At 38.7% G+C, this 16,241-nt stretch overlaps 2 protein-coding genes across 2 annotated transcripts; both read left to right on the top strand.

The window, feature by feature from the left end:
* Positions 1-1,001: 1,001 nt before the first annotated feature.
* Positions 1,002-1,613, top strand: LOC105178990 (uncharacterized). Its single transcript, XM_011102574.2, has one exon. It carries the CDS (start codon positions 1,002-1,004, stop codon positions 1,611-1,613), a length of 612 nt encoding a protein of 203 aa, XP_011100876.2.
* Positions 1,614-1,694: 81 nt separating this feature from the next.
* On the top strand, positions 1,695-3,594 carry LOC148786657 (uncharacterized). The gene is made up of 3 exons (XM_088886217.1): positions 1,695-2,012; positions 2,171-2,317; positions 2,851-3,594. The coding sequence occupies exons 1-3, from the start codon at positions 1,695-1,697 to the stop codon at positions 3,592-3,594; spliced, it is 1,209 nt and encodes a 402-aa protein (XP_088742343.1).
* Positions 3,595-16,241: the final 12,647 nt, after the last annotated feature.

Here is a 16,241-nt window from a genome sequence, read left to right as displayed (position 1 = left end):
AGCATCTGGCCGCTTTTGATATGGTAATGAACTTATACGGGCTGCCTAGTCCCATTATAGCCAAACTGTTTGCTACTACTTTAACAGGGAAGGCTCAGGAATGGTTTACGAGTTTACACCCTGGGAGTATAGAATCACACGAACAACTTGATCGGAAATTTGTGTTCCACTTCGCTAGTAAGAGGAAGCAAAGACAATCCGTGACGCATCTCTTTACTATACGGCAGAAAGAGAACGAAACATTAAAAAATTTTATGGTGCGCCTCAACAACGAGACGCTAGAGGTACAAGACCTTCGTATTGACATGATGATCAACATTCTTATTCATGGGTTGAAGAAAGGGGTCTTCGCATCTGCTTTAGCTCGAGATCCTCCCGCAGACATAGAGCAGCTCATGGCGATGGCACAAAAATATATAGATGAAGAAGAAATGAACGCCATGAAGGATGTAGAGTGGAGATACAATGCGGACCGCGGTCGAGATCGGGAACGAAGAGGAAGAGAGAAGGAACCACGAGTGAGAGTTGAAAGAGCTCGAGAACCCCCATACCAACCTAAGTACAGTCAATACACACCGCTGAACATGACCAGAGCAAAAGCGCTAATGATGGTGGAGAAGGATGATGTACTTCAGTGGCCCAAGCACACAAGGCTCACGCCAGCGAAGAAACATTCGAATAAATATTGTCATTTCCAATGGGAGAAAGGGCACGACACAGAAGAATGCTATCAACTCCGAGATGAGATCGAGCGTCTGGTACGACAAGGCTACTTTAAGGGTAAATTACAACATTATGACAGGGAAGATGTTCGTCGTAGCGGATCGAGAAGCCCAGGTAGAGAAAGGAGCTGGGGGGAATGCGGAAACGATCAAGGTAGGGGAGACAATGCGCCTGTGAAAGGCATTATACATACAATAGCAGGAGGGTTAGACGGATGCTCTAACAGAATGAGGAAAAGATTTGAAAGAGAATATAGATCGAACAAACGAACTCAGTTAATGAGTATAAATACTGAGCAAGAGATCGTGTTCGGGGACCGCGACGTGGGCGAAAGGGCAGGTGCAAATAACGATCCGATGGTGATCAAGATGGATATAGCGAACTTCACGGTCCATAAGGTATTAGTTGATAATGGAAGTTCTACAGATATCATCTTCAGAGAGGTAATAAGGAAAATGGATTTGTACAGTGTGAAATTAGAACCCGTGAGAATGCCTCTGGTCGGTTTAGGAGGAGCGGAAGTAGAATCCCTCGATACGATTGACCTTCCGGTGTCTATCGGTGAAGAACCGAAGAGGAAGACGTTAATGGTAAAGTTTCTCGTTGTTGATACACCATTTACTTATAATGTTATTCTCGGGAGACCGTGTCTCAATTCTTTTAGGGCAGTTGTCTCAACTTACCACTTAAAGATGAAGTTTCCTACGCAATATGGGATAGGAGAAGTATTATGTGACCAAGTAGAAGCAAAGAGGTGCTACAATTTGTCCCTGAAAAAGGGCGAGGTTACCGAAAAGAGAAGGCATGAAGACTCAAGCAAGGTGGAGCGACCAAAGCCGATGGAACGGATAGAACCAGCGGACCATAAAGAAATCGAGCTTATGCAGTAAGGCCACGGTAAAAGAACGAGGATATCAAAACTTGGCGAGTTCGAAAACGTTATGATCACCTTCCTCAGAAAGAACGTCGACATGTTCGCCTGGGAACCCACCGACCTCAAAGGGATAGACCCAGGGGTGATAATGCATCAACTGAACGTCGATCCCGTTGTGCGACCAGTTCAACAAAAAAAGAGAGCCTTTGGGATGGAGAAAAATCGTATTATTGAGGAGGACTTCAACAAGTTACTGAAGGCCGAGTATATATCTGAAGTACAGTACACAGATTGGCTAGCCAATGTGGTGATGGTGCCTAAAACAACCGGGAAGTGGAGAATGTGCACAGATTTCACAAATCTGAACAAGGCTTGCCCAAAAGACCCATATCCTTTACCGCGGATCGATTTGTTGGTGGATTCTACGGCTGGACATGAGATTTTCTCCATGATGGATGCTTATCAGGGCTACCACCAGACTCATGGCAACAGAAGATCGTGAGAAAACATCTTTCGTTATAGACAAAGGTATATTTTGTTACAATGTAATGTTGTTTGGGTTGGAAAATGCAGGGCCACTTACCAAAGGCTGGTGAATTAGATGTTCGCGAAGCTGACAGGAAAGACGATGGAAGTCTATGTGGACGACATGCTCGTGAAGAGTCAAAAAGCAAAAGACCATCTAACACATTTGGAGGCGGCCTTTGCGATCATGAGAAGGTATGGGATGAAGCTGAACCCAAATAAATGCACGTTCGGGGTTGGTGGAGGAAAATTCCTAGGTTACATGATTAGCGAATGTGGAATCGAAGCGAACTCGGAGAAAATTGAAGCGATCCTGAACCTGAAGTCTCCCTCGTCCGTGAAAGAAGTGCAGAAATTAACAGGTAGAATTGCTTCACTAAATCGCTTCATATCTAAATCAACAGATCGCAATTTACATTTCTTCAAAATATTGAGAAAAGCCAAAAGGTTGAGTGAACTAGTGATTGTGTCTAGCATTTCAAAAATTGAAAGAGTACTTGAGATCCCCACCACTGCTAGTAAATCCTAGAGAAGGAGATACACTATATATATATCTAGCAATTTTGGATAATGCCATAAGTTCAGTCTTGATAAAGGAAAGCAGTGAGAGCCAGAATCCGGTCTATTATGTTAGTCGAATGCTATAAGGCGCGGAGAAAAGGTACACGCAAGTGGAAAAACTGGCCTTAGCCTTGGTATCAGCAAGGAAATAACGACCATACTTCCAGTCGCATAAGATAGTCGTAAGGACAAACGAACCTTTACGGAACATTCTTTCGCGACCAGAGGCATCGGGTCGTTTGATCAAATGGGCGGTCGAGCTGGGGGAGTTCGATATTAGTTATCAAAGCCGGACTGCGGAGAAAGCACAAGTACTTGCAGACTTCATGATTGAAACGTCAGAAGAACCACCCCAGGAACCAGGCATCTGGATGCTGCATGTAGATTGGTCGGCCAATGCGAATAACGGTGGCGTGGGAATTGTAATAGAAGGGCCCGGTGGAGTTGAGATGGAGGTCGCCATTCGGTTATCGTTTACGGTAACGAATAACGAGGCGGAGTATGAAGCACTGACTTTAGGATTAGAGTTGGCATATGAGGCTGGGGCACGCATCCTCGAGGCATACACCGATTCACAGTTAGTCGCAATGCAGATTCAAGGAATATATGAAGCTAAAGAGAAGACAATGATAGCTTACAAGGAGAGAGCTGAACTACTCATGCAACGCTTTGATAAATGCTCACTTCAGCAGATCCCGAGAGATGAAAACGAGAGGGCAGATTCTCTAGCAAAGTTCGGAGCCCTTCTGTCAGGGATAAGAGAGAGAAATATAACAGTGATGATCAACAAGCAGCCTTCAACTTCCAGTAATAGAGAAATGCATACGATCGAAACTTCGAGTGGATGGATAGAAGAAATCGCATCTTATCTGCGAGAGGGGAGATTGTCGGGGAACCCATTAAAAGCTTGAAAGATAAGATCGAGGGCGCCTAGATACACACTGGTCGGTTCGCAGTTATACAAGAGAACGATCGAAGGACCCTTGGCAAAATGTTTGAATGAAGATCAGGCCGCGTACGTTCTGAGACAAATAATGAAGGAAGCTGCGGTAACCACTCGGGAGCTAGATCGTTGGCATTAAAAGTATTAAGGTAGGGGTATTTCTGGCCTACGTTAGTAAAAGACGCCAGGGAATTTGTGCGTGCTTGTGAGAGATGCCAGAGGTACGCATCATTGATACATACACCTGCAACACCTATGACTCTGATCTCGACCACATGCCCATTCGACTAGTGGGTCATTGACATACTAGGACCTCTCCCACCTGCTAAGGCACAGAAAAACTTTATCAGCAGTTGAATATTTTTCTAAATGGGTGGAGGCGGAGGCCGTCGCAAAGATATCTGAAAGATAAACGATCAACTTCATCTGAAAGAATATAATATGTAGATCGGGAATACCTCGAGTACTGATATCTGACAATGGGACGCAGCTCCAAGGAAAGAAGGTGGTGTCATGGTTGAAAGAATTAAAAATCCGTTAGCACTTCACTGCGGTTGGCCATCCTCAGTCAAACGGTCAAACAAAGGTTACAAACAGGACGATCCTCCACCATTTGAAAACAAAGCTAGGATCGAAGAAAGGATGGGAGGAGGAGCTACCTGGTGTATTATGGGCTTACAGAACGGCCCCTCGGTCTTCTACAGGTGAGACTCCTTTCTGTTTGGTTTACGGTTCTGAAGCTGTGATTCCTGCAGAGATTGGGAAAGAGTCACAAAGAATCCGAAAATTCGACCCACAATTCAACCAGAACTAAAGAAGCTTCGACCTGGATATGGTAGAAGAAAAAAGAGACCTGGCACAGGCGAGAATGATGCACCACAAGAGCCTGATGCTGAGAAACTACAATAAAATTTGAAGACTAGATTGTTGCAAGTAGGCGACCTCGTTCTCAAAAAGGTGCAAGTTTCAAGACATATGGGAAAGCTAGATGCAAACTAGAAAGGACCCTACAAAGTAATCGAGATCGTAGGAGGTGGGGCTTATAAGTTGCAAGACTTGCAGGGCAAAAACTTGTCGCGACCATGGAACATCCAAAACCTTAGAAAATTCTACGCCTAGGAGCGAGCCTGAAAAAGGCTGTCCTAATGGTCACCCTTTGACCGCCCTTAGATTTTTTATTTTCCTTCATCGATAGGGAGCCTGTGAAAGGTCGAGCTATCTAGAGTTTGAATAACGAAACATCTGTGAAAGATGATTTCTCATTTATATGATTTTATTCGAATTAGAATAAGCGAACATCTGTGAAAGATGAGTTATCATTTGTACGATTTTGTTCGAAGACTGAATAATTAAGCATCTGTGAGAGATGATTCTTCATTCGTATGGTTTTATTCTGACATCTGAAAAAGATGGGTGTATCGTTTGTGATTTCGTTAGAACATCTGAGAAAGAGTTTTATCACAGACGTACGCTATTTCGTTCAGATGCCTGTGAAAGGTTACTTCAAACTTTATTTAAAGATATCGGGACGATTATTCTGGAAAAGAATGCTTATAGAGAGTATAGCATCTTAATGCTATCCAAATCTATGATGATTGAGGGGGCTGATAAGCTCATTGATTTGTAAAAGATCGTATAGCAGTCATAACCCCACATGGGATTGGATTTCCATTCGATAACTTATCAAAGATATTAAGGTACTGAAAATAAAGATACATGTCAGATGTCTTAACACACAAAGATCATTCGCAGAAAATACAAGATCAATTTTCATCTAACTTGTCTAGAAGAACAGCGAACTCATCATCAGCGGCAGCAGGGGTCTCCTCTTCAGGGAATGGTTGAAGGTTGCTGTCGAGACCAGGACCGAGACGTGCGGCGTCAAAACCCAATGCAAACCCATTCAAAGTAGATACTTGCGCTTTGCATCTATCAAACTCGCGCATCAAGAATTCCGCCGCCTTTATCTCCAAAGCGGACTCGAAAGCAAGGGCTTTTAGAAAATCTCTAGCGGCTTGAAGGCGAGTCTCCCGAGTACGGTTCGCAAACTCTTCTGATCGGAGGAAGACTTCTTGACCTTCAATTACACTGGCTATTTTTCCTGCCGCATGACCAACATCAAACCCAACCTTTTCGCCATCATCACGTGCTTTAGCGACCTCGGAGCCCATTTAGTTCTCCAGTTCTTTAATACGAACCTCCATAGCCGATCGTTGATTATCCCATTCGCGTTCGCGTGACGCGATCCCCAAAAGTTGGATTCTAAGATCCCTGCTCCTATGCTCGGCTGCTAGTTGATTTTGCCTAAAGCCCGAGCACTTGAGAGATAGGCCTCTAACAAAGTTGGCAGGCTTTAAAAAAGAAAAACATAGAAACGCGAGGTTTATAGCTAAGAAAGATCACAGAAAAGAGGGGGAAGAGGAGGTATGTATCGTTACCTGAATTAAAGAATGAGCGCAATGTTCCTCCAGCCGAGTGAAGGTAGTCTGCAGCAAGGCGGCCTGATCGCGAGGGAGACAGCTAGCGTCATATAACTCCCACGAGTCTTGTCCGGATAGTGTCTTAAAAACGGTACTACTTGGAGAAATTTTCCAGTCTGGCACCCACATGTTACCCTCTAACTCGGCCACTCGATGGTAAGGGCTACGAAGATCCTCCCTAGCCTTCCTCCAGCTGTCAGTAACTCCTCTTAAGGCATCCATATTCCTCTCTCTTCAATCCTCTCCTCTTCCGAGTGTTGATCGGGACCAGTTGATCGGGAACCAATTTTTCTATCAGGACGCAGAGGAGATTTGCCACGCTCTTTGCATTTTCTCAAAGCATCTGCTGAATCCTCCCTGATTAACCCACTGTGTGACCTAGGGTATCATTGCGACAGGATGGGTTGAACAAAGGAGCTTGAGAAAGCGTCTACTCACTACCAACTTCAATGGTCTTAAGCGCCTGTGGAGCTGCAACCCCTGGGGTCGCAGAAGCAGCTGGTTCTGGTGGTGTAGAGCCGGTGGATGGTTGAGCGGCTTGGCCAACTAGGGCCTCGGCGGCTGCTCTCGGCTGGACTTCTCGGATACGTTGAGTAAGGCGAGCTTGGTTCACCATATCCACTACACAGGAAAATACAGATCATAATACTGATCGAAAAAAAATATAAATATATATAATTTCACCTAGAGAACCCTCCACTCGGAGGGGAGCGGGAGATAGGTTTGCAAGCTGGAGAACCTCTTCTACCAAGATTTTCTTCGGATCGTACCGGTATGAGGTAAGGCTACCTATCTGATCTCCTTCCAGCCCCCCCCCCCTTCAGTAACAGGCTTAGGTTTCTCTACGACCCAATTAAGAGAAAAAAGCCTGGAACGACCTGAAGGTGGGTGAACAAAGATGTAATTTTTCTTCCAGGGACCAACATTTGAAGTGAGAGGATCAAGGAACCTACAATCTTTACGAGCAGATAAATAGAAAAAACCTGCATCTGCTGACCTTTTGGAGGTCGTGAACGAATATAGCGACCAGAAATTGTCGAAACTAGACTCAAAACGATGGACTCGCATAATTATGATAAGGAGGATAATATGACGAATAGAATTAGGGGATAATTGCATGGGACATAACTTAAGGCGACGGAGAATGTGGGATACGGATGGTGCCAAAGGTAACCGCAAACCGGCTTCAAAATGATGAAGTGAAAAGGAATAGCAACCAGGAGAGGGCTGATGCATACGATCGAAGGAGCGAGGTATGATAACTTCATAACTAGATGGAATGAAAAACCTATCTTTAATATCCTGAAGATGTTGTCGCACAATACTTACAATACCCATCCAAGGACTACGCTCTACCATGGACTGGTAGTTTCCATATGTATGGGCCTCATCAGGATCAGACTCTTCTATTTGACGGCCCTTATCAGGTCTAACCCTACGAGCTAATGCATGAATAGGCGTATATATTGGAGTAGAAGTAGATGCAGATTGGGAACCGGTATTAGAAGTTTGAGAAGAAGACATTGTACCTTGAAATGGTTTGAAAACGGCTCTGAAGAAAACCCCTGATCGAATGCTCGAAGATGTCGACCTAAGAAAGGCGGAAAAGAGTAGAAAGTGAAGAATAGTAAGTTTTCAAATTCATTAGGTTTATATATATAAGCGGAAGGCGGGAGAACACACCAATATGTGAAAGGTACGCGGACAGGTACTGCCGCACGCAGGTCGATACGCACTAATAGCCTGCCAAGTGTCCTATCTAGCCTGACAGACTATCAAACAGATAGAGTAGACCTTTCGACTTCTGCAGTGATTAACTTCACAGCAGAAGTGGGGGAGTAATGATGAGGGCTAGATTTCTAAAAGACACAAATACCCTTGAGGGAGGGTATTAAAGATATTTTGCATCGCAACGGTCATTTTTATTCCGTATAGAGCAAGAGGACTCACGGCGTGATTAAGGCAACCAGATCGCGAGGATATAGCTAATTAGGCGACCCAGACGCATGATCCCATATTGGCCGCCTGGTTAAGCGGTTACGAAGGTCTAAGATTAAGACGCGTGGCAGTCGTACAAGGAAAGTTGAGATTATATAAATATGATTAGATTTATACTGCAAAAGGTAATCACAAAAATTTACTGCAATCCTATCATTAAAAGATTAATCATTCGATTTCACTTTTCTGACTTGAGCGTCGGAGTCTTATAGTCGGGCAACGACTCCACTAGTTTGACGTGTTTTCTGTTCTACAGGTACTTCATTGAATTTGGAGAAGAAGTGGACTAATTACTTGCATTTCATCCCCATTTCTAGTCCGATCAATATCGCACACATTTGTTTTTGATAACAAGTTCCTCCATTAATAGAATTTGAATGACCTGTACCTCTTCACTTTTATTAATGTGTGCAAGAAAAATTTGATCAGAAAAAAATTTGTTTAACGTATAACAAAGTCAACCGCAGCAAATGTGGACTTTATTTTATTTTTTTACTAATATTAACAAATATATTGACGTTTACTTAATAGAGGAATTACACAAAAACAAGGGTAGGATCCTCATGCGTCTCTTCAATTTGATAGACATACAGAGGGTCTTAGAGGGTTGCCTACGGAGTTTCGAGAAGAACATCATTATCTTAAACAGAAATAGGCCTGAAAGATAATTCCTTGAATGTTCATTGAAATTGGTGTGATTTCTACGTTCACATTCACAAAACTACCACTCAACCGAATGAACCTAGGTATCACGACGAACATAGGTATCTGCTGGGGAATTTTCATCATATGGAGATGGACGAGATGGGAAGCTCATAGGTCAGAGAGCTTCGTATTCAGGTTACAATCAATGCCAACAATCCATTGAGAAGGGCGCTGAAATTTCACACTATGATGGGGACGAGCTTATAGTTCACTTCACGTAGTAACAACGCCCAAATTTTTGCTACGTATGCGGGAAGCTTGGCCACATCGCAAAGTATTGTGAGACTCGATTTGAAGAGGGCTTCACGAATCTAGGAGCAGATACACCATATGACCCATGTCTGAGAGTACCTATGCCTCTACGAAACCGTTCACAAGCCAGGCCACATAAAAATTCAAGCACGGTAGGAACCCAGCTGCAACACGAGGCAGGTACTGAACGAGGAGCAACTATCTTTGTTGACTTTAGTTCAATTAGCAGCAGCCATCAAGGCGGTAAGGCTACTGGAGGATCTCAAGAGGATAGGACAACGGAAAAGGAAGTCGAGCAAAGGCAACTAGCAAAGGAAATAGGTCCCATGACCTACGACCTCGAGGTGCCTGATGATGAGATGCAATTCAACGTCACTCCTATAGTCAACTGAATCCTGACCGCCCAATCCCTATCCTAAACAGTTTTTGTCACTATCCCACTCCAGTTCGAGGCGACGAGGACCAGAGGAAGGCTTGGCCAAGGTAGGCGAGGGAGACCGACTAGAATTCATGTGGACCATGAACAGGAAGAGGGGACTGGGCGTCTCAATCATTGAGCCAAAATCGGCAGCAGTACACGCCCCTAAATGATGGCCACAGTTAGTTGGAAAAGTAAAACGATATTGGTGGAGACTACCATCCATTCCCCCAGATACCATGAAAATCATAGCATGAAACTACCACGGGCTAGGACCCATCAGACAGTTCGCACTCTATCAGAGTTAATTAAGCTCTATAGTCCCAGCTTGATTTTTCTCTCCGAAACCATGTGTAATTCAAGTAGAGTGGATCGTCTCAAACAAGGCAAAGTGCACCCAATTAATAGTCCTAAACGAGATTCCCTTCTTGATGAGATGGTTTGGCACTTAGTTATTAGCCAAGCGGTCATAACTTCTTTGTCGAGGGAAAGGAAGGATTGGACAATCCTATGAAAATGTAGAGTACCTTCTAAAGTAAGGATGTTTGCATGGAGATGCGCCTAAGGAGCACTGCCAACAGGGGTAATTTTATGTCACAGAGGATTACAGTAGACAGTAGTTGTGTTTGCGGTTTAGGAGAACAGGAGGATGCTTCACACATGCTATTAACCTACACTTTTGCAACGCTGGTGTGGGCTCTCACCAACCTCCATGGGGCGACTATTCCAAAGTAGGCTATTGAGGACTGAATTGGTTGCTTGAGGCTCGTAAGGCAATGGGGGCCAACTTAAGGAGCTCATTTTTTATGTACAAAACCTCTATGCACACGAAGTGGTAGCAGTGGCAAGGAGACAAATTTTGGATCTTGTTCTAATCCTATAGATCCTAACTAAGTGCACAGAGGTAGTGTTAGACTTTGCTTCAGAAATAGTTTTGTGTTTTGCTGTAATCAAATTAAAAATGTTATAAAAATTCAAATTAAACATAATAATATTAACTTATCTATAAAATTACAAAGTTAATTTATCCATCTCATCTTTATTTCTATTAAAACTTAAATATAAATTTATTTGACTTTTCCACTTTCTTTTTAAAAGAAATTTTATGGCCATATTTTTTCTGTAGCAGTTAATTTAGTAGTAATTATGTTTTTATAATCATCTAAACTAGTGGATCCTTTCAGTTTCTCCAAAAGGCAACAAAACTCCCATTACACTTATCCCTTCTATTATAAATTTTTTACTCCCTGAATTTTCTTTTATTAAATATATAAAAAATAATATATGAAAAATACATAATTAAATAAAAATATATAATATCATTACTCAAAATTTGCATCTTCTAGAATGCATGTATATGTATATATTTAATGTAATATTATAATTTGTATTAAAAATTTATTCTTATTCAACATGTATGAAAGCATAAACAGAAATTATGTAAATTTTTGAAAAGTTATGTAAAAAATATAAAAGGGGTTTAGATATTAAGGGCTAAAGATTAAAATTTGTTGAGTCCTTTCAATTTCTCCCATATTTTAGAATGTAAAAGTTAATTAGTAGGAATCAATTAGAAATATAAAGAGAAATGTAAGTTATTTTAATAATTATAGGATCATATAAGTTGGGATAATTATTATTAAATAAAGTTATTATTATCTAGTCACATAATTATTGTGAATTAACAAATTCAATAAATATCTATAATATAAATATGGATAAAATTAAGTAGAAATAACCATTAATATAAAAGAAGTGTTTAGGCAGAAATTGAACTCAACAAATTGAATTATTATAGAATAAACAGTTAGAAAATTCTATTATATATTAATAATAATTTATTTTCTAATTAATAATTATAACTGCAACTCTCAAATACTAACTAACAACCAAGTGTGGTGCTGAAAACACAATTCAATTGTGTGATTTTCGTCTAATCTTTTAATTCTACTGATTGATCGATTTCAAATAAATAATAAAAAAGTCACTGGACTAGTTTGGCTTATTCAATGCTATAAAGAAATTCAAATATTTGAATTCACATTTTGAATTATATGTTATCACATATAAGGTGATGGATGGATTTCAAATCTATTTTGACATGAAATCATTTCAAATTCTTCCTTCAAATACATTCTTCAAATTCAACCATTCAATCTAAATATAGCCTAAAAGTGTCATCAATAAAATAATTAATTCCACTGTCTGGACAATTGAATCAAAATTAATAAAATACAGAATTACTTAAAATATGTTCTGATTGTTCGACTAAACAAAATAAATTCTCTAAGATTTCTGTTTTCAACTAGACATATAATAACATTTGGATCAGTTCCATCTAATATTAGGTTACAAACCAATCAATTCAACAAAATTATTATTTTTTTTCTTTGCGGGAAAGTATCATAATAATACTAATTAAAAAACAATCAAATGGTGTTAGGGAATGAGCCACTAAACTTATTTGTTCTACCAACAATCAAGCACAAAGAGGAAGCAAACTAAGCGACCAAATTTCAGTAATTGCTCAAGCGACCAGCTCGATGAAAACTCACCCCTATTCCATATGAGTCAGTTGACTTCGATTAGACCAGACCCACCCAGAGAGGAACGCGTCCACGAGGGCACCACCAGATGTTGTAGATAAACCTACTATGAAGGACCAAATCCGGAACCATCAATCAGAGAGGTTCTTGGATTCGGTTGAGCAGTCTACTTCTAAAGTGATTCTCCGCCAACATGATACCTACCTTCTCGACCCGCGAAGACTTCAGCGTGTTCAAGGGCGACCATCTTCAGGACACTGTGTCAGACTCAAGCAACATTAGTGGTCATTCTGTGACGAGCAATGTCACCAAGTCCTGCCTCTCGCCCTTTGTCACAATAATTCGCTTTAATATAGTTTGGGTCGTTTTCCTCCAGCACGATGGTGAATTTGCATGAGGCCTGCAGCTTTGTGCTTACTTTGTGCGTTCAGATTGGCATTGAGATAAGATAGATCACATGTTACTATTTGGTGTGGCTTAGTCTGTGAGCCTTTTGCCAGCAGGATGTTGAGATGATACCAGATTCTCCTTTGCTGCAAATTATTAAGAATAAAATGGATCTTATGTTCATCCATTTTTTTAAAAACCCTTTTGTAAAATGGTTTCAATATGGTTGTGGAATGAGATATCACCCTCATTGGAGAGGGCCCAAACTTGACAAGCAAATAGGAATTAATGCACCAGAGCATTTGCTCTATCCTCCGAAGGATTATGCACTGTAGGTAGGTGGATGAAAAATCTGGAATTCTACGCGCCAAATTGCCTCTAGTGGGAGAACGTTATAGCATGCGTTACAAGGAAACAATTGGAGTTTGCTCCAAACGGAGAAAACTCCACATGAAGGTTGAGATTTGGACACGCTAATTGACCAGCCACGTTAGAAATAAGCTCGCAGCCAGGAAGGAAAGGGATTTATGTGAACCAGAATACATTCATTCACATTCGGATACATATATTGCATTAGCATAAACTCTTATTGTTTTGATCAATGCTAGCCAATAACACACCTAGTTTTTTTAAAAAAATAAGTACCAGAAGATAAGGATCTCTACACCTGTACAACTAAACCATGTGCACACTATCATGACAAATGATTTTTAAAGTACCTAGAAAATTCCCAAACTCCAACACTTCTCCTGGAGAATTTTGTTGGAGACTCTAAACTTTGATTTTAGCTCTTCGAATTTGGCTTTAGAAAGAGCTTTAGTTAATATGTCAACCATCTAATCTTCAAAGCGACAATACACCAGATTGACTTCTATATTCTATTTTTCTTCTTTAATTGCATGAAACTCCACATTGATGTGTTGGGTTCTTCCACGCTGCCTAGGGTTCTTTGCAATAGCAATGACTGACTTTTTCGTCAACCCTAATCACAGTAGCATCTTTTTTACTTTGCCCAAAATCTATCAATAGTTTCTTCAACCAAATAGCTTGGTTTGCAGCTGCTGCAGCAGATCCTTATCAAAGTTTGTTTGAATTATTATCGAGCTTAAAAAAAATTGTGTGCGAATTTGGTTTGATTGATGTTCTAATAAATAAGTTGAAATGAGCATTAGTTGATGAAAACAAATATGAGTCAAGTTCGAATAAATTCAATATTTTTAAGTATCTGATATTATTTTTGAACTAATTGAAATAAGTTCAAGTCGAGTTTCAAAGTCTATCAGACAAAATTTTTTGTCCAAGTTTAGCATGTTAAGTTTAACAATCAAGCGAACGAGCTTTTACAATTGATTTTAATCGAGTATCAAATAGTTTGATATATTTTTCAGCCCTAAACCTACTTACGTCAGACAAAATTAATCGTGGTCGTTAATACCCCTTTTAAAATGATAAAAAAGGGCAACCCACCTCCATGGGCTTTTAATAAGAAGTTTGAAAGCCTAAAAATATGGTTGTCTAAACATATTCTCATCGAAAATATATTAATTTGACACCACAATTCAATATAAAATACAATTTTAATAATTAATCTAACCATATTGACATTTAACAAGAAAACCTATTAAAACGAAAACATAAACAAACGACTGTTCCCTATTCATTTCTAGCCTAATGACTTTTTGTTAAAGCAAAATCATTATATATATATATCCATATGTCTAAAAATTGATAATTTGATAGTAAATAGGAAAAGTACGTAACTCAGCATTTATGTTTTTATATTAGTAAGTAGAAATAAAACAGACATTATATATGTCAAAAATCAATTGCCCATTACATTTTGATTTCGGAATGAGAGGTGCAAGAGAGGCAAATTGCCTCATTTTAATTTAGATGTTCAGGAAGACGGGTTGCTCTTTCATTTTGTTTAGCCAGGGTTTCTGCCCATTATATTTTTATCGGAAAAAATTGTATTTAACCTAAAAAATTATACAATAAATGATAATTATAGTAAATAAACTAAGAGTCGGTACAAACACGATGACTGTGTAATAAAAAAGCAATAATTATGTGTTTGTTTAAAAACAAATACTTTTTTATTATAATCTCCATAAATAAACTCACATTAATTAATAGTACTCGAAACACACTCGATATATATTCATAATATATATTTATATATATATAATTTTATATACTTGTGAATAAATAAGTATATTTAGGATATTTTTATAAATAAATATTTTGTCATCAAAATTAATTACTATTAAGGGTCACATCTTTAATAAATAGTATAGATATATAAACTGCAACTGAAAGTCCGTAACAAAATGAAAATCATGTTACATATATATATAGTAGGTGGAGGACTCACTTGGAGGTCTACTCTTGAAAAACTACTAGAAGCTTTAATTTTTACTTCCTCTGGGGGCCATTATTCTTCGTGTCGACTTTCTTACGATCAGTTTTTTCTTGTACCTGTAGTTATTTATTACTTCCAACTCATTATCAATATTTAAAGATCAGATCTTGTTGAGATTGGGTCAGATCAATTGGATCGAATTAAAAATACTGACAAAGTCGAATCATACTATGTAAATCAGAGTGATTGCTGCCTTTGTTGCTTTAGAGAGGCAGCGGTAGTTGACTCTTTTTTGAACTAACAAAGATAGCAACCACTGCCTCAGTATAAAATAAATACAGGTACGAGAATGTCAGGAGAAAAAATTTGGGATAGAGGGGAAAGAATTAGATAAAAAGTCCAACTTGTTTTGAAATTTTTTTCACATGGACCAGATTTGACCGAACCAAATTAATCACAAAACAAGTGTGATTGATCACTTTTCTTGAATGGTACACCAATCATATAGTAAATATATTGCACTTATAACTAAACTAAAATTTTTTCTTGTTTTGGCATCTTTTCCTTTAGTTTCAGTTTTGTATTTCTTAAAAAAATAATAAGTTGACCGGTTTTTGCTGTACACATGGCAGTCCGATTTTGATCAGTCCATCCTGATTTTGACTGTAATGATTTTAATATGAACCCTAACTCGTTCAAGGATCAACTGTTGATCGAAACGGCCGGTTTAAATCTGGGTCTCCTAATGTTTCTTATTAATTAAGTACAATTTATGAATAATATTTCATTAGATCTCTAATAAATATTCTTTTATAATGTTAAAAACAAAATTCTATTTTTAGAAATTAAAATTTTATAAAAATTGTTTATTTCACATTAGTACCACTCATTTATACCATTATAATATTAAATGAAACTCTTTAAAATATTTTTTTTTGTTATGGTTAAAACTAAAAAATCATAACGAGTTTAACAATGGTTCACAGCTATTAACCATTTTTTTGTTAACGAGGTCAAAATATTAGCTACAACTAAAAATCACTACAAATGATTTAGTCAGTAAAACCATGATAAAAGCTAATTAACAATAGTTAAAACTTTATTTTTCATAGTGATTTTTAGTTGATCATGTAAATAATATCTATTAGCCATAATATTTAAGGTTAATTATACTTGGACCTCTTTTAAAAATATAAAATTACACTTTCTCACAAAAGAGTTCTAAAATTACACTTACACCTCTCTGAAAATTTATTATTTATACCTGATCCACTTTTGTTAGAATTTGGACAAAAAATACTGATGTTAGCGAAAAGAATTACATAAAAGTTTTTAACTTTATCCCTCATTTAAAAATTTTCTTGTAATAATTTTATACTTATAAGGAAAAAATATATTGATATTAACCCCACTCCACATATATATGTATATTACATTTATCTTTTCAAAAGTATAAAAATATATATG

This window comes from Sesamum indicum, linkage group LG10 (genome assembly GCF_026168435.1).
Source record: "Sesamum indicum cultivar Baizhima isolate 11 linkage group LG10, ASM2616843v1, whole genome shotgun sequence".
Taxonomy (NCBI): domain Eukaryota; kingdom Viridiplantae; phylum Streptophyta; class Magnoliopsida; order Lamiales; family Pedaliaceae; genus Sesamum; species Sesamum indicum.
Note: the sequence above shows the minus strand (reverse complement) of the source record. Positions and strands in the feature narration are given on the sequence as shown.